This window comes from Strongylocentrotus purpuratus, unplaced genomic scaffold (genome assembly GCF_000002235.5).
Source record: "Strongylocentrotus purpuratus isolate Spur 01 unplaced genomic scaffold, Spur_5.0 spur5_scaffold_19, whole genome shotgun sequence".
Classification (NCBI taxonomy): domain Eukaryota; kingdom Metazoa; phylum Echinodermata; class Echinoidea; order Camarodonta; family Strongylocentrotidae; genus Strongylocentrotus; species Strongylocentrotus purpuratus.
In genome coordinates this window covers 17,939,241-17,958,673 of record NW_022145604.1, presented here as the reverse complement: position 1 = coordinate 17,958,673, position 19,433 = coordinate 17,939,241, and the positions used below count along the sequence as shown (strand labels likewise).

The following is a 19,433-nucleotide window of genomic DNA, read 5'->3' as shown; positions in this document are numbered from 1 at the left end:
ATTAGTTTTCATTATCACAAGAGAAAAACATTTTTTCTCATAGAGTACAAAGCTACACGAGGGGTCAGTATACCTGAACATAAACATGCAGTTGTTTCTTACATACTAGATTTCTACATTGCCGCAACTATTTTGATTTAGAAAATAGTACAAAGCAACTAAATGCATGAAATACCTTGACCATCCTAAATATCTCTTTCGACTGGCTCATTTTCAAAGCCTAGTATTACTTATCAAAGATAGTCGAATTTCTGTCACAATTCTTGACAAGTTGACACACAAGTCATAAAAAAATTTGCCTCATTATCTGTCTCTTCTATCTATTTGTTGTTCTAAAACTCATTTTTAATCCAATTGTGTTGAGCATTTATTACTTGAGTGTGTCTCTGAACGTCTGTGATAAAATCGATTTCTACTGGCCATGGAATCGGATAGATGCATTTCTAGAGCAATGAAATTTCCTTCACTTAATTACCTTTTTCCGTCATGACATAAAATCCAGGTAAGACTTTAAATGAATTTTAACTGTCTTTAACACATTAAATTTGGTGCGAGTCAAATCATCATTTGCAAACTTAGGTGCAAGTGTGCTGATCGGGGTACCTAGGGAAGTGAGTTAGCTAGGCCCCTAGTGTGCCAGCTTCGACATTTTGAGGGAAAGGGGTAGGTGTAGAAGCAGTAGGCCTTACATACACTAGACTACCGGTATTAGCAATTTGAGGAACCAGGACAGTAAAAATTTTGAAGTGACTAAAAAGACATTAAAAAATACTAAGTTAGAAAACACAAGATCCTACTCAACAAATCTGAAATTTTACTCAGGATTTTTTTTCAAACATAATGTACCATCACCGACTTCTACCGCCTTTGGACCTGAAATCTCGTCAATATCTAGCTTTGATAATCACTACGATTTTCAAGAAATTGAGATAAAAATACTTTTGAAAATGATGGTGATTTAAATATATAGCTGTTATCATTGCTGACAGTCAGTGCCTAAAGTATGTTATGAAATCTTAGTCTGCATTTCTGACTCCAACCAAGCAAGAAAAAATCAAACAGATCAATTTTCAAAGGTTGTGTCAAGTATCAAGTTTAGTCTAGATCTACTACATTTCTGTAGCTCTCTTCTCCCGTAATTTTTTTAAATTACAAAAAACAAATAAAGACTGAATCAAAAGTTGTATTATGAATAAGGCCTTCTTTAGTATCAAATTGAACGACGAAAATATCAATTAGCTATTAAATCTGAATTTTTCATTTACGACAGCACCAACTTCTACTAATGAAGTGATTATGGCAACTGGTGATTTCGTTATTGTTTGCTGGTAGAATAAATTAGGAGAAATGGGAAGGGGAATAAAAATATCACAAAGGAAACAATCAGGTATAAGCACGATTAAACAATGTCTGTGTGCTGCAAGGTTTCACAGTATTACTATTAGCCAAGGGTGATAAAGAGCACTAAAAAAAAAAATAATAAAAAAAAATTCTTTTCCCCTCAACCACGCCCCCTTAATAATTAAGGGAAAAAAACAGGATAAAATCGGGAGGAATTTTTTTTTTTTTTTTTTTTTTTTTTTTTTTTTTTTTTAAATTGGGGAAGTAAAACAAATTAGGAAGAAAGAAACAAATGAGGAAAAAAATCAGGAAAAAAAGAATCTGGAAACTGATTTAAAATGGGTAATTATCAGGCCTGTATTAGCAATCAACAACACAACCAACAACAGGGAAGGAGAGGAAGGTTAAGGTATCAAACAACAAACCCACCACAAACAACAATAATAAATAGAAAGTTCAAAAGCTAGAAAACAGCAAGCGTTTCTCAACTACTATTATAAAGAAAGCAAGATGGTGAGGAGTAATCATTGATCAACGTACCCCTGGTTTCCTGTGGATCCATTCTCCATTTGACTGTTGGGGAAAGCACATGACAATTCACACAGTTTTAGATGGGGTAAAAAGTACAACAAAATTATAATGGTAACTGTTACATGTACCATGATAAAATGGTAAAATAGTTATCAACTAGAGAAATACAAATAGTTTCAGCCTATTTTATTCCATAAAAAACAAATTGTGAGATTATTGAGATAACATACCGGTATTCGAGGGAGTCATGTATTTGAAATACACCTGAATAGGCTGAATTTGACCCGAGGCTGCACCATGACAAGAAAATAACATGTACATTTTACACTTACAGGCTTAAGTTCACAGCAAGATAGCTTAAGGTAGTTATTGATTTGGTCATAAACATTTTTGTTTTAAACGCATGAATTTCATGTAAATTGACATTTGACCTTCTTTTATCCCAAATCTAATCAATGTCTAACTACAAAGATGCATGCTGATACAAAACTTGAAGTTTATGGCTCAATCAGTTTTTGAGTCACTGCAAAATCTAGATGGATCACCTTCCTACGATGATCACAAAGTATGAACTTCACATCTTAATTTGTTCTTGAGACAGGCCTTAAATTAATCGACGGCCATCGACGGCCAGGCCGTCGATGCCCCTATGACTGGCCGCGGTGCCCTCCCAAAAAAAGATAAATTCACGGCCAAAAAGGCCGTGCCCTTTTTTATCAAACTGGCCGACGTGCCTTTTTTTCCAACTGGACGTGCCCTTTTTTTTTTTAATTTGCGCACATAAAACCACCAATTGCGCCCATAATCATCTAAAACTAGACGGCAAGGCGCAAGTGTTTTCCGTGAAAATGTTCCATAAATTATTAGAACAGTAAAAATACACGAATCACGAACAGGTTGCCGCCCACGAGCTCTCTTCTAGCTTCGTATTTAGTGCAAGTGCCGTGAAAATGCGCCCTTTGTTATTATATAGGCAATGCGCTAGCGCTTGCGCACGTGCGATCGGATGATATGCATATGGTGCATGCTGTTGACGCACGCACGTACAAATTGAAGGCCAGGATCAAGAAAACAAATCGTCAAATGGAGAAATAAACAAGCATTTAAATAGTTATTAGAGATCTGTCGAGGTTTGTTTGTAGGTCTAGTTTATTATTTTATCTCAAATAGAATTTAGAATTATCTTATTAATAAGTTAAGAACACCTACGATGTTCTCGATCGCAGTTACTCTCATTTTGCCACCAGCCGACCTCGCTTCAAAAAGCTACCCCGCCAGCTTCCCAAGACGAACGTTTCGAGTCCCGGTAAAATTCCGAGGGTGCATCGGTTTCGCTGGCAAACTTCCAGCCCGACAGCTTCCCACCAAAAGTGGCGAGAGTGTGTGTGCGAGGAACGATTTTGGTTTCGTGAATGCACGTTACGCAACTGAGCTGAGCGTGTCACTTTCAGCTGTCGAATGTCTATAAGGACATTTTTACATCTTATTTCATTAGTTAGGCCTATCTAGACCTTTCTATACAACGGTTAAAAAGATAATTTCTTCAAATTTGCTCCTACTACTAGTAGTAGTACCGAGAGAGTGGCGGAAGGTTTGTGTGTGAGGTGCGATTTTGATTTGGGATACCCGGCCCGGTAAACTTGCCAAGTCCTTCTGACTTTCGATGTTTGTGAAATTGACAATTTATTTATTCATTTGCTCATCAATATTTTTAGTTACTTTAAAATACTGTTTAATGTGCAAGTTTGATGTTCTTAATCAATCTTTCCTGTTCATATTGTTAAGATTAAAAAGTTATTAAATTGATCGTTCGATCTATTCACATTATGAAATTAACATTTTGTAGACTCTCTTTGAACTTATGATTAGATAAGGGGCCTATCTGTTTTTGGAAAATTGCCCCTTGCTCTGGTAAATTCCCGTGGCAAAGGGCAACTTAAAAAAAAAATTGCCCCTTGCTCCTGGCTGCTAAATCTAAGGCTTGCGGGCCGCTGCCTTGTTTGTATGTACCGTAGACCTCTATACATTCTGTGAAGAAGCTGGTGCTAAAAGTCATGGGAAATTGATCCCGCACAAGTTTCATAAAATACACATGACATCTAACAAAAATAGAATCAATTTTTTTGGCCTCGTACTCGATGCCCTTTTTGTAAAATATTTTGGCCTCGATGCCCTTTTTGTAAAAATATTTTGGCCTTGGTGCCCTTAAAAATATGAGGTACTCAAGGCCAAACTGGCCTTGCCCTAAAAATGACGAAATTTAAGGCCTGTTGAGATGTTGCGATAACAAGAAAGCGGGACGAACGGACAATACATAAAATAATTCCTTTGGCACAACCTTCATGGGGCAGAGGCATACAAATATTGAAGAACGGTGTGAATGAATGATCATAATCTGAATTCATGAAAACCAAGATACTGTAAGCCAGATTCTATTGAAGATGACTCAGGGTGGCAGTTGTTGTGAAGTGCTATGATTTTTTTTCAGGTTTTGGGGGTCTTCACAAATTCAACTTCCAACCCGAATTGGCCCGGAATTGGACCAGAAGCCAAGACCAGGAGGTTTCCGGGACCCAGCCTGGCCTGACTCCTGTGGTCCCATTACTATTATGTTGGATCCAGTTACTGGCAATGGAAAGACAGGTGAAATTTAATCACGCCCATGTTTTGGGCAGCTCAAACCACGTGTGTTGAACGTACAAGACAGAAAATCGCCAATTAAGTTTGAATTTTCACAAAATTGTCACCTACAGAGTACAGAGTGATCAAAATCTCTCTAGTTTAGAGTGGATCTACATTTTTTTTCCCCTTCTATTGTACTTTAGAATAATGTGGAGGCCATTTTGCAACGACTATTGTGGCTGGGCCTAATTGTGCATACTTCCTGTGTCCCTGCTGTTCCATATGGTTCCTTCACACCCTACCCCGGCTACATAACCATTCATTCATTGTGCCTACCTCGGGCTCATGCACAATCAATCCAAAAGCAAACAAGGAAAACTGCTATGAATAAAACATTTTTCATTGAAAAAATGAATGAATAAAATACAATGCACATTTGTTTCACCCCTGTGCATTTGCAAACAGAATATTTTTTATACATAAGAAAATGTAGGAATCAACTCACCACATGTAATAAGTGCACTAATAATTACTTTACTAGATTGAAACATAAATGAAACATACTGTACATTCATAATTACACTTCTCAACAATATAACCATGATGTAAAGGTTTAACATTAAACCAAGGTTTAAAATAGACCAGTTTTGACTACATGTGTACTCATACTTGCGTAGATGACCGATAAGTTTATTACACAGGTAGTAAAATGTCCACAAGTTACACGAAAAGAACAGTGACTTGTGAATCAAGCAAGAAACACTACGCAAGCTAGAGTGCTACGCTACGGGATGGAGCGGTTGACGTACAATTATTTCCAGGGCAAAATCATTAGACTGTATACAAGGGTACTCCCCCGCAAAAAAGACTGTGTACACACATGGATCTACTGCGAGTAGTAGTAGTACATGTGGGTCCATGGTACACATGTACTGTATCTAAATTGGGCCTAGTTTAGCATTTTAGAGCTTGCCTTTTCTGCCATTTTGGGGTCTTTGGGGAGACTGGATCTAAATGTGGCCTCAGACATATTTTTAGGTGCAACAGAATTCTTACACACTGTACATGCTGTAAGTCCAAAGACAGCTTGATCCTTTGTGGTCTTGTGGATTTATCAACCTTACAAAAGAAGTAACAAATTTTAGCTGGTGCTACCAGGCCTACATCAATGTGCAGACTGAATGTACAGTTAGAATATACTTTAAACAGGGTAGATTAACTTGACAATAGAGGATGGGGACTTTGTTAGTTTTTCTATGAATGGATGAACAGAACTGCACACTAATGGCAGGACAAAGAAGTCAGCTTTCATTCAAGAGTACGGTCTGATAGACATTTATGTGTCTGTCTGGTTAATGGCAAATATCCATATGTATTTAGATGCCAATAAATAAAGAATTATGTTGAGTACTCGTTATGTGATGGTACAGTGAAAGAAAAGGTCTAAAAGTTAATGGAAAGGTTTAATGTAGGCCTACATGTATTGTAAGTTCATAATAATATTTTGGAATTGTAATATTTTTGAGTCGTCAAAATGATATCCAGCTTACTCAGTCATACTGTAAAAAAAAATTGGTGAAAAGAACTGCATGCTGCCGATATTATGAGGACATGGCCTTAAAACTGGCCTAATGCTCTGACCTCTTTCTTGTTATTAACATTTCCAAAAGCAATCATTTTAATGTCTTACTGCTACTGCTCTGCATGGGATTTTAAAAAAAGGAGAATTAAAAGCTCGCAAATTATTTCTCACCTTTACCTGAACTCAATTATCTCTTTAAAAGGAAATGAACCTTCAAGGGAACTTGCGAATGTTCCAGTAAAAACATAGAATCAGGAAGTTAAAAACTTTGAACATACTCAATGTGGAGAACCTCCCAATTTAGATCACAATGTGCAATGATGGACTACATCAACATGCACTTCTCAAGTTGTTACATTTGTATGATATATAGTAAATGTCACTTTTCTCAATTACGAGAAGACAAATCACGGTACTGTCAATTAGAAAGGTCAGGTTAAAAGTTCATACTCATAGCTTCCTTATTCCAGGGAGTTTCTCAATATTAAATGTCACATCTCCCCACTTATTCTTTGATCAAATTTCTGATAACTTGTTTCTTAGCGTTTCTGCTCTCACTAAGTCCAAAGGCTACTTTAGAATAATGGTACACAATAAAAAAAAATATATATAAAAAAAAATCATGTTTGCACTTTGCAAGTGCTTTAGTGGATATGCACTACACGTGGGTCGAGTCATCATCAAACAATGAACGAAACTTGTCAAGTTCATTATCAGGCCCATTGTGACCAACCATGTGCGGTGCATACATGTACATCAATAATGCATGAGCTTCAAAAACAACAATTATTTGTTTCACACAACCAGTCTACAATATGAATATTAATAGTAACTTAAGAAATGAGCAACAAACCCGATCAAAATACCCAGAATCGCTGCCATTTCTTTCAATGGCACACAGTATACATACCTGCCAACCTGAGACAAGAGAAATTAGGAGTAAATTTTTCTGGATGGACTACGAGGTCGCGAACCACCGAAGGATTGGGGTAGTAGCCCGTAGATTGGGGGGGGGGGGGGGGGCAGAGATGCCAACCCTATAGGATGGCTGTCAGTAACATTTACCATATTTGTCCGTAACAAATGGGGGTCTTTCCGTAACGCAAGACACCGCAGCATAATTTTCGCGCAAAACGTACACAAACACCCAATCACTCTTACTGCATTTCGAACCTACCATATTAAGTCCAAAATAAAGATGTGCATAAAAACGTTTTTAAAAATCTGTTTCCAGTCAAAGGATCTCCTTCTCGGGTACTCGCTCTTTTGAGTGAATCCATGATAATATTCAGGAAGAAAACACCTCGTTCAAGCGTCGAATGGCAAATTCGAATCCACAGTCAAATGGCAGAGCTCGTATTCTACAAACGCACACGTACACTCACCAGTACCACAGACACACCATACAGCCCAGGCCGCTAGGCCCGGCGTTCATGAACAACAACACACCGTATACCGCACTGCACTTGCAATGCGCCCGCTGAATCACCGAAGTCTTCGCTACTATATTGCGGGCGCCATGCGCACGATCATCTACCCCCATGCTCCCCTCAAAAGGCACGAACGCACGTAGCATACGTAGCGGCCGTGTTGTTTTGGAATTAAACAAGATGGCGGCGGACGGACCATGTGCGCGAAAGTGTCTATCCAGTGTAGTCAAATTCAGTGAACCTATGAGTGAATGCGTGCGACATGCAGCGCTGTGTGCGGAGGCTATGTGATAAGGCGGCATTCGCTATATAAAGTACTTATGTTTATCGTTTCCCCGTAAGGCGTGATCTGGTTATCAGTGCTGTGTTATGCTTTAGTCTTATGCAACAGTCGTTTGTTTTAAAAATATTTTAAAATTACAAAAAATCGGAGTTTTGAGGCATGCAATCGGAATTCGGAGTGGGTATGAAAAAAGCGGAGTAACTCCGCCTAAATCGGAGTGGTTGGCAGGTATGAGTATATTATGCATGTCTCAGTGTACTGCACATTAATGTTTTTGCCATTTTCAACTCCATGCACTTAACCCCGCCTTTAAGGGACTTTGTAACATTGTTCAGATGAGAGATAGTGGTGCTAAGGCAGTGACTTCAATGCTAAATGTACAATTAAAGATAATCTGAAAATTTGAGCGAAAACGGACCATTATTCATGGTACAAATTGGGAAAAACTGATCCTATCGATTCCTTAATTCTCCCAAATATATTATTACAATTTAATTACATTTTAGGTGAATGGAAATCTCACAAAGCAATAAAATGGCTCTACATTCCATTCCAGACATTAAGTGTTGACAGATTTTTTATAGCCTGTTTTTCCGTCTTTTTTTCGTGGAAAAACGGTTGGGAAAATTCAAAAAATGGTTGGGAGAATTTAGATTCAGAAGCGCCGCACATCGACGCCCGTTCGAAAACCCGTTGAACTTTGTTAAAAATCTTCATATTGCGTGAATTAATTTCGGATTTGGGGTATCGTAGTTGGATAATCCATACATACAAACATAATTTTACGTGTTTTGCATCCTGATTCAACAAATTTGTGAAATCAGCCATCACAATGTTACTAAGTACCTTTAGCTTTATCGCACCTCACTTTGTACAAGCTAATGTTACACGCATCTTTGCTGAGCATTTTCACTTTTAGCAGCTGGTTATCATTTTGTAATAGGAATTTTTTTGCATGGTAGAAAAGAATCATGCACGATCGGATGGTGTCAATTGACCAATTTAATGCCTACATTCTACCATTTCTAGAACCCATTTTATAATTTTGATTCAATTCTCCAATTTCATGAAAGGTTTGATAGATCAAATCGGTAGACCTACATGATTCACAGAGAGCTAATTCTGTGTACTACCCGTAAACTCCCACTTCCCTACTACCACGTGTACAAGAGGTTCCATACAAATGAAACCCGTAAACGCATGCAGTAAGCTTACTACGCTGAATCAAAGGCAGGCTTGCATGGTAGTCGCTCTAGACAGAGCTAGCACATAGCAAATCACTATGGAATGCTGACATGTAGAATCTACAAGGTCATACGGAGGTTATGTGTGGGCAATAGCTTCGCCTGGCTGCCCTTTCTACCTTTCAATGCTGTGTACTGTATGCATGTGTTTGGTTGCATAGCCTATGGGGGTGTGTGTGTGTGTGTGAGACTGAGTGTGTAGACCTGACTGTTTGGAGCCTATGTACTGTACATGATGTATAGAACACATTGTACGGGGAAAGGAAATCAGCATGCCAGCACCAGCCAGCCAGCGCAGACTGGAAGCGCAGTAGTACATGCATGCAGTTGACTGTCTTCATTTTGCAACATATGTTAAGCAGAAATCTAGTCACAGCAGGATATAATAACAGTTCATGACTTTCTTACCCAAACAAATGCACCCTTTCCATCTCGAAAGAATTGTTTCTTACCCCTCCAATATTTTTCATTTCCAAAACAAAGAGACAAAGGAGAATTTACTTAGGCTTTTACTAGAGGGAAACCAATCTTAAACTAATAGTTTATGTTATGTTAAAAGACAAACCCGTATTAAAATCACTTGCTGATATGATTAATTTTTTTCTGCGCTTTAGTATGCAAGTTGTGCGCAATAGTATGCAACTGCAAGCTCCGTGCCGCAGTCTTGATCAAAGTTTCTGGCGTGATGTCATGGACGGGATTTCATATGGCAAGGACAGGATGTTGTGCACACCGAGACTCGAATTGTACATTTACTACCGTTTGACTGCACGCATTACATGATGTGACATCAATAATAATAATAATAATATGGATATTCATATAGCGCCGGTATCCGCCAGGCTCTGACGCTCATGGCGCTGTACATACATGTATTACTATCACAAAAATATAACTGGCAAATGGCAGCCGCCATGATTGTGCGACCAACTCTTGACTTTTTGATTGGGTTTGCAGTCAGTTTCTCGGCTTTTTACTCATATTTATAGACCCATCTTATTAAACAAATAATTCATGTTTTGAAACACGTGCATGAGTGATATACACTGAACTTGGTTAAGTCACAATGAGACGGACAATGAACTCACCAGGTCCCGTTCATTGTCCTATTTATCTTCACCTGCGTGAGTAAATATTCACTCATGCACTCGCAAAATTCACTTATTTGTATACTAACAACTCGCTCCTAAATCCTAATCCAAGTGAGCTGTCCGACATAGTCACACATATGATTCATTCACTAAGACTATCTCACATGTTTCATTAAAAAGTGTGCAATAGTTTCATTTTCTAGGATTTTTTAACATTTTCATGACCCTGTGATCTCTAAATTAATAAAGATTGGTCTAAAAGAAGAGCCGAAAACATGCCATTTTGGATTATAATGACAATGAAATACAAATTGGTGGCTTGCATGTTTTGCCTCTTCTAATCTTTATTAATTTCAAAGTCATGGAAAGGCACCTAATATCATGGTCTACAACAACTCCAGATAACAAAATAATCCCAGCTAGGCATGTTTTTTTTAGTATTTGATAGCCCAAAACTTCCCTTTTTTTTTCTTTCTCTTTCAATTATTTTTTTATTGATCAGCGATTAGAATTAATCATCCGATTCATGTATATTGGCCAGCGATCGGCCCCCTGATCCGATTATTGGCTGTGCACAACAGTGTAATGAGGTACCCGAGTACACTCCCAGGCTCACAGGCGAATACTCGAGTATTCGGACGCCATGTTTTTTTATAATTTTTTTGAATTTTTTTGAATTTTTTTGATTTTTTTTGAATTTTTTTGATTTTTTTTTAATTTTTGGATTTTTGGATTTTTTCCCTTTTTTTTCATTTTTTGCCACTACCATACCACTCGGCAGTTTCTCAGGTCCCTCGCGCAGCTCGCTGAAAACGCATGCAACTTTACTTTGAGTTGCAGTTGAAGGCGCCGATTTAATAAGAATAATAACAGTAAACAATGCTGTTTTAAAAACCAAAGATGGCAGAATAATCCATTTTCCTCCAAGTCCAAACAGAAATCTGGACATTTGGTCCCAGTTTCTGAAAGGTGAGTTTGACAGTGCTTGAGTTTGGAAACATTTTTACCGACGGTACCATGCCAGCGGATGCTGCTCTCCCTGGCACGGGTAAGCGTGGGCCTGGACATTTTTTTTTTTTTGCGGCCGAATATTCGGGTACAAGAAATCGTACCCGAGTAGTTGTCAACCGTGCGGGTACTCGAGCATTCGACTACCCGTCGCAGCCTACAGGGTTATCTACAGGTAACTTTCACGGTCACCTCTACCTCTATTTAGATTGGCATTACTGCCCATCATGAAACCTAAAACAGATAGTGATGTGAATCATTTTAAACCATTTCATAACTTCCAAATAACAAACAAATAACTTCCATTCTATCTATGGAAAAAAAAGAATGTTACAAGATACCTATCATAAATTACAAGCAAGGATAGAACATCAGAATGAGAATTGAATCATGAAAAAAGGCAGTTTGTTGGTAGTACCTTCTTGCTTTCCTTGGAACTGATGGCTCGACTTTGATGTGCCCTCCTTGTAGATGATAACCTGCAAATACACAAACAAAAGCCAAACATGAGCATCATTTTTCAATGAAAATTGGAGGATTGGTCATAACAACAAACATCAAAATAATGGCCAAATAACAAAAATAACATGTTTCTCATCCAGACTTTTAAAAAAAGGGCAATACTATTTACTATTTTGCACCTTTTTTTCTTCTAAGATGGCTTCCATGCTAATTATAGCTGGCCAAGCCTACATGTATTTATTCACAGATATTGTGCTATTTGAGTATACTGATTCAATGTATGACAAAACAAATGGTTTGTGTCACTATTCAAAATGTATATCACAGGGTGTCTTTATTTTATTTTTATTTTTATTTTTTTTTGGGGGGGGGGACTTTACAAAAAAATTGTAAAAAGTTTTAAAAAGGAGGTGGCGGCTAAAATGGAGGTGGCTGCCAAAAAGGAGGCAGGCGGGGACGAGAAACTCTTCATTTTTGTTATTTGGCCAGTCTGAACAAAATCTGGCTTCATACAATTCCAAGCAAAACTATCACTTCCAAGTTTAAGTTTGGATAGTCTGGGGTTAAAAATAATTTGTGATCCATCTCATCTATTTTTTTCTTCCTCTTCTACCATCAGGCCTGTTGTCCACCATAGAAACAATCCATGTTACATACAAACTACTGTTCTTTATACACCTTTTATTCCTGGAACTTTGTAACAAATTTTCATGCCACCTGTGTGACTCATGCCATATACCATAGACGTACCACCGTCTATGCATATACCTTGTGCTGGGACGTAGCAGGAAAAGCCTGTACTCGGGACTTATTACCTGGAACCAGACCTGAAAACTTGCAATATTATTTCAGATATTCCAAAATAAACAAAGGCTATAAAAAGATTAAAAAATCAATATCCACATTAAATGATAGAGGTCCGGTGGTTTTGTTCTATCATCTCAAATTTGATGTGTGTTAACTTATGGCTAAAGCAGTGTAGGCTCCAGTAAAGGCAGCAATTCCCTTTGGTTTGGGTTTATTTGTCTCAATGTCATGCATTCTTTTGACATTTGCTTGTTTACATAACTAATTCTGTTCCAACATTTTGTTTATTTGTTTCACCATATTGCTTTGTTGCTTGTGTGAAGGTCAGTAGATTTTTTTTGTTGTTTTTGTTTCGCTTCCTTGTAGTATGTACATCCCTGACAGGTAGCTGAATGTTCTTCATTACATCAAAAATATTTATGTTTACCTTTTGTTGTGCATTCATTCAAATCATGAGTTCCATTGCATCTTAAAGGTACCGGTGATGCAAAGTTTTGGGAAATTTTGAAAATTGAATGGATAGTACTAATTCTTTAAAATTTTGATATATTTCGATGCCCCTGTGGATGTATTATAAGGACTAGAAAATTTAGCCTCTAAAACACTGCTGCTTTCGAGAAATCAAAAATTTACCAATGCTCCCGGTAAATTTCAAATATTTCGAAGAGCCCCTAAGGCCATGCCATGGTAGCTGCGACTATGAGAATATGGAGCTCTGATATAATTTCTAAACGGAAATAGCAAATCGGTCTAGGCCTGAGTCATGTTGGGATTTTCATAAACCGGGTCCCGACGGCCTTGTACCAATCGGGACCCGGTGTCCCGAAATCAGCTCGCAGGATTTGTCCCTTGCCTCTATAAAAAGCGCATATCATGATTATCATCAGTACAGTATGTCCCTTAAAAGTGACCTTTTTTATCAATCAAATAAATCAACACATGCATACCTCAGCTCAGATCGGTATATTCTTCAATTTGACATTATTTTCATCCATGATTGGTGATGTTTAGTGCCATTATCATGCCTTTAAAAGTAAAACAAGGGAAACGCTCTCGGCGGTCTCGCCTGCATAACGCAATTCAATATGATAAACCAGAACGTCAATGACGTAGCGCTCATCCGCATTTCGCAACAACAAATATCGTAAATTTTATGTGGTACACTTTTGAACTGGTCAAAAAATAAAAATTTGATGCCCTGGAAGGGACATAATTTCATTTCATTTGCATAAAGTACCATAAATAATCAATGGAGCAAAATCTCACAAATCTGTGTAGAAGTTTAGTGTTCCAAATTTAGCTCTACCAGATAAGGCAAACCAAATCAAAATCGGTCAAGAAAAGAGGGAAAAGAAGCAATTTTTGTTATTTTTGGAATAAATTTGCATAGATTACCATAATTAATTAATGGAGAACAATTTCGAATTATGTGTTTAAGTTTAGTGTACCAAAGTTAGCTCTACGATATGAAGCAAACCAAGTCAAAATCGGTCGAGAAATAAAGGAGACGAAGCCTTTTTTGTGATTTCAAATAAATTTGCATAAATTAGCATAGATAATGAGTTTCACTATTCTGTGAAGAAATTTTAAATCCCCCTCCTAGCCCTATCATATGAAACAATCAGAATCAAAATCAGAATCAAAATGGGTTGAAAAATAACGAAGAAGAAGCATTTTGAAAATCTTGATGTTGATGCCACAACAAAGTCTAAGTTTGTTGACCTTAAATGACCTTTGACCTTAACTTAGTGACCTGAAATTCTACTTACATCATTGGAGAGACTTGATTACCCTATAGTCAAAGTTTCATTGACTAAGAACTTATACTTTAAAAATTATATCAAAAATTCAAAAACTTAACCTTAGGTTAAGTTTTCGATGATGATGCTACAACATAGTCCAAGTCTTTTGACCTGAAATGACCTTTGACCCTGACTTTGTGATCTGAAATTCTACTCACATGATTGGGAATACTTGATTACCCTATAGTCAAAGTTTCATTGACTAAGAACTTATACTTTAAAAATTATATAAAAAATTCAGAAACTTAACCTTAGGTTAAGTTTTTGATGTTGACGCCGCCGCCGTCACCGGAAAAGCCGCGCCTATGTCTCGCTTTTTGCTACGCAGGCGAGACAAAAACTGGGGCAAAAATAGAGATACAACATTCGAGCCGCCATTTTGATTTATGCAGGTTGAATAAATCTGGTCAAAAAATATGAATGTTAGAATAATAATACGACTTTCTAAAAAATTCTTCTTTACAATATATCTATCATATAATTTTTTAAAGACAAAATTTATCTCTTATTTTAAACATCGCATGCTTTTTTTTAAAAGCTGAAAATTACTTGGTAATCACAAGAAATTTCGATACGGATAGCTGTTGCAAGGCAAGTTCAGACTAGTTGTAATGCGTGCCAGAACGAACCCAAACAAAGACGTGATCGTAACGAGAAAAAAATCATTAAAACTACGAGAGCACAATTGGAAAGACAACTACTGCTCAAAATTACCATAATCAGATACATAACTTGGACAAAGAATTTAATAATCGCCCAAGAAATGCCACATAAATTGTGATAATCGAGGAGTAACTGTAACTGGGTACATTTTTATCGCAAGGGGCCTGCTGCAAATACTCGAACCCTTTGTTATACTGCTTTTTACCGTAGAGGGTGGTATTTGGTTTCTAGTCTGAATGGCATTTTTCCGAGACTAGTCTGAACTTGCCTTGCAACAACTATCCGTATCGAAACTTCTTGTGATTACCAAGTAATTTTCAGCTTTTAAAAGAAGCATGCGTTGTTCAAAATCGAAGAAAAAATATCTATTTTATCTTTTAAAAATTATTCAATCGGTATATTGTAAAGAAGTACTTTTTAGAAAAGCCGTTTTATTATTCAAACATTAATGTTTCTTTCAACCTGATTTATTAATCCTGCCGAGAGACTGTCGGTTCTCAAAAAACGAAACCGGGACCAGACGGCAACGGTCGGGTCCCGGTGTGATCGACCGTACCGACTCCAGCCTAAATCGGTCGATTGTAGTCAAGAAACAAGAAAACAAGAAAACAAGAAGGATGCTTCCTTCCCAGGGTTTGTGGTGTTGAAGCATTTCATTCACCTGCTATTATCCTTTGTACTTCAATTGCCAGAACACAAATTGCATAAATAAGGTGGTGCTGTTCCGAGGTGAAGATTTTGCATAAATAAAATAAATTTTTCATCCGCTATATTTTAGGATTTTGAAATAAACAAGTTACAACTGTTACCCTATTTTATAAGGCTGTGCACAACAGTGTAATGAGGTAACCGAGTACACTCCCAGGCTTACAAGCAAATACTTGAATATTCGGACGCCATGTTTTTTTAATAATTTTTTTGAATTTTTTCTTTTTCTTTTTTTCCTTTTTTTGCCACCACCACCATACCACTGGTGCAGTATACCAGTATCGCCGAAAACGCATGCAATTTTACTTCGAGTTGCAGTTGAAGGCGCCGATTTAATATTAATAATAATAACAGTAAACAATGCTGTTCTAAAAACCAAAGATGGCAGAATAATCCATTGTCCTCCGAGTCCAAACAGAAATCCGGACATTTGGTCCCAGTTTTTGAGTGGTGAGTTTGACAGTGCTTGAGTTGGGAAACATTTTTACCGACAGTACCATGCCAGCGGCCGCCGCTCTCCCTGGCACGGGTAAGCATGGGCCTGGACATTTTTTTTTTTTTTTTTTTTTTTTGTGGCTGAATATTCGGGTACGAGAAATCGTACCCGAGTAGTTGTCAACCGTGCGGGTACTCGAGCATTCGACTACCCGTCGCAGCCTTACTATTTTATATTTTTCACCAAATGTAATTTTACCTTCTCGGGCTCTCGGCTATAATTTTCCCTCATTGAAAAATAAAGGCTTTGTAATAGAATTAAAAGATCTTTCCAATTAAAGCTTGGTGCATGATTATGATACATTACATGTACGACTCCAAACAGTACGTCACATTTTTTTTTAGAAATGGCTGCACCCAATGTCATGCTAAAACTAAGGGCATAACATCAAGCCAAGAAATAAGTTCATGTATATCTCTTGTACACTTTTCTAAGATTTATTGTACATCAAAAGGCATGAATTAATCTTGTTTTACAGAATATCTACACTTAATATTTGGGGTTAGTTCCCCTTTAAATCATGGTTAGGTGCAGCTGGTGAGCTGGCTGTCCAATTTACGAATCTCATGAGCATTAAATTGAGTACCACTGTACCACCCAGCTTGGAACTTTTTTGTTATCACTTTCATTTACAGACAATCTAAACATTAAATTTCCTCATATCTTGATTAATTAAAATATCACATTGTCTCTTTTTCTGACCTGGGGGGTGTTTCACAAAGATCCTAAGTAGAACTTAACTCTAAGTTGGACTTAAATATTATGGACAGCCATTAGCGTCTTTGAAAATATTTGGTAAAAATATTTTTGAAAGGCATAAAATGTTTATTCAAATCATTCATATTTTCTATCATTAAGGGGATTTCATATTCTTGTTGTGGAATTTATAAAAAATTCTAAAATACTTGAATTTCTTCTTTTGAATATATTTCATTTTAAGGCTCCAATGGCTGTCCATAATTTTTAAGTCCAACTTAGTGTTAAGTTGTACTTAGGATCTTTGTGAAACACCCCCCAGGACTCTGTTCCTTATGGACCGCTTTGCAGTTTTTGAGTTAACATCACATTGTGAGCAGCAGGATTCATACTTTATTTTGTATCTTTAGTATATTTTCCCCATGTTTTACCATTTTTTTTTAGTGGGTGTGAAGGGTCACAGATTACTCAGCACTATGGCTAACTGAGCATTGGTGGAAATTGTTAGTCAAAAAGGAATGAATTGATCACAATAAGTTGGGTCAATTTTCGCATTAAAGTCTGGAGTATGTAGTCTACGTCTTTTGGAACACCAAAATCCAAGATGATGGGGATAACTCAACTGTCATGTTCAGGTTCTGTTCAATGGTTCGGTTGCTGTTTGGCAAATTCACATGTACAAAAAAAATATATATCTTCGCACGTAGGTAGTATGGTGACATAGTTCAATTCATGCACTTTTTTAAAATTAAAATCATAGACGTAGAAATTCAAAGGTACCAGAGGCGAGTCAATATTCTTAATGAAACACAACATTTTTGTCGCCCATCGTAACTTGACTAAGTTCAGGCCGTCTTGAATGATTTTTTAACACAAATGAATTTGAGTTGAGCCGATATTCATGATGGAACAGTGTTGCAGATATGCATGTAGAGGTGTTGTGGTCGAGTGGATACGTCGCCGGACTGTCGATCACAAGGTCCGCGGTTTGAGTCCCGCCGCTGCACTAATGTCCTTTGACAAGACATTGATCTACATTTGCCACACTCAACCCAGGTGAAGTCAATGGAAGTCAATGGAAGTCAATTCCTGGTAGGAATTTATTCCTTGAAATGCAGCTCGCTTGACTGCTGCACTGCTAAAGCCAGGGTAATTATGCTGCATTTTTGTAGAGCGCATAGGGACTTCTGATAGTGTAAGGTGCTATATAGATCTAAGCAAACATAATTATTATTATTAATGATGCATGATCAGTAGATCTATGACCAATCACTTCTTTATTTAATGACAATGAAATGTATGTTAAATGTAGTCTTACTCTTAGACTGCTGGACTACAAGTACAAACTATTATTTGGGGATCAAAGGTCATGACACCATGCACCAGGAACAAAGACAACATGACAAAGGCAGAGTTATATATAAAAGGTACACAAAGTCATTGTGCTAGACTAAATCTACATGGCCTGGAATGTGTAAGTTATTGAACGGGCACTTGAGCTGGAACTGGAACTTAGCTGAAGGGAAAACAAAATGTGGTCAGATTTGTTATATGGATTTTCTTTTTTCTGGGGCAGGACTGGAGAGTGGAGATTTTTGGTGCCCAATGTGAAATAGACTTCTAGGTTCATAACTGTACTTGTGTCAGTTGTGACACAAAACAGATCATGGACCACGCCAATATGGGCAAGGTTCAGGACGCGAATAGAAGCTTTCACTTCCAATTCCACTCACTTCCTGTCGAACATGAATCCAGAAAAATCAGGCACACATGGCAGAAAAGGCTCATCAATTATCAATATCATCCTCGCAAACTCAAGCAACATACAAATCGAAAACAAATTAACAGGTATTCACACTTCATATAGATTGATGACTAAAACTTTCTGAGTTTTACACAGAAAGGAAAACAACACAATATGTTACTAAAATGTTATAATTTACCGTTCAGTTTTTCGGTGGCCTTTTCGACCAACTCTTCGTTGGAAACGTCCACAAATGCAAATCCATTTTTCTTCATCAGGATTTCTTGGACTGGGATGTCGTTGTCCTCAAAGAGTTTTCGAAGCTCGTCTTCAGTTACATCACGGCTAAGTTTTCCTACATACAGCTTGTTCATTTTGCTGATTATTTGAATTGGGAATGAACGGAAATTTATGAAATTTAGATGTGTCTCCGGTGTGAGGGAAGAGAAGTGTGTGGGTAGTTGTGTGTGTGATAAATGGGCTGAGCCGGTGCGCGCGCAGCGTGCGAATGTTCGATTTTACAAGTAAAGTACACGTTATATTGGACGCGCGCACATGTACGTACGTTCGCATGTACTGTACGTACAAAGTACTTTTTTCTCTTTTTTTTTTCTCACGGCTTTTTAGCCATACAACATGCGCATGCTTCGCATAGTTCCTGTACCGGGGCCACGTGGTCACGACCTCCATCGTCATAATTGACACCGTAAACGACGCCCACGCACATTTTCTAGTATTTTGATTGGCTGAATATCCATCGAGCCTCCACCTATGTCCTAGTCAGAGATATCATTGGCTAGGTTCATTTCCTCAGAAAATTGAAAATAGATCCATATGACTTATATTTTTTAAATCCAGAATTGATTATTAGTTAACAAGTCTAGTGTGATTCTGTTTTGATTCAGTTTAGTTCAGTTCAGTTT

General features: G+C 37.5%; 1 protein-coding gene across 5 annotated transcripts in view; it reads right to left on the bottom strand.

Annotated features, from left to right (window-relative positions):
* LOC576835 (insulin-like growth factor 2 mRNA-binding protein 1) overlaps positions 1-19,001 on the bottom strand; it is a 40,731-nt gene extending 21,730 nt beyond the window's left edge. For 3 of the 5 annotated variants that reach the window (XM_030990475.1, XM_030990476.1, XM_030990477.1), the window contains exons 1-3: positions 18,710-19,001; positions 11,551-11,611; positions 1,882-1,914 (exon numbers count right to left, since the gene is read on the bottom strand). In XM_030990475.1, coding sequence (XP_030846335.1) covers positions 1,882-1,914; positions 11,551-11,611; positions 18,710-18,884 — 269 coding nt within the window. In that variant the 5' untranslated portion in view covers positions 18,885-19,001. The remainder of the gene's footprint in view (positions 1-1,881; positions 1,915-11,550; positions 11,612-18,709) is intronic. The other 2 variants (XM_030990478.1, XM_030990479.1) reach the window with 1 other exon arrangement.
* Between the last annotated feature and the right edge of the window lie 432 nt (positions 19,002-19,433).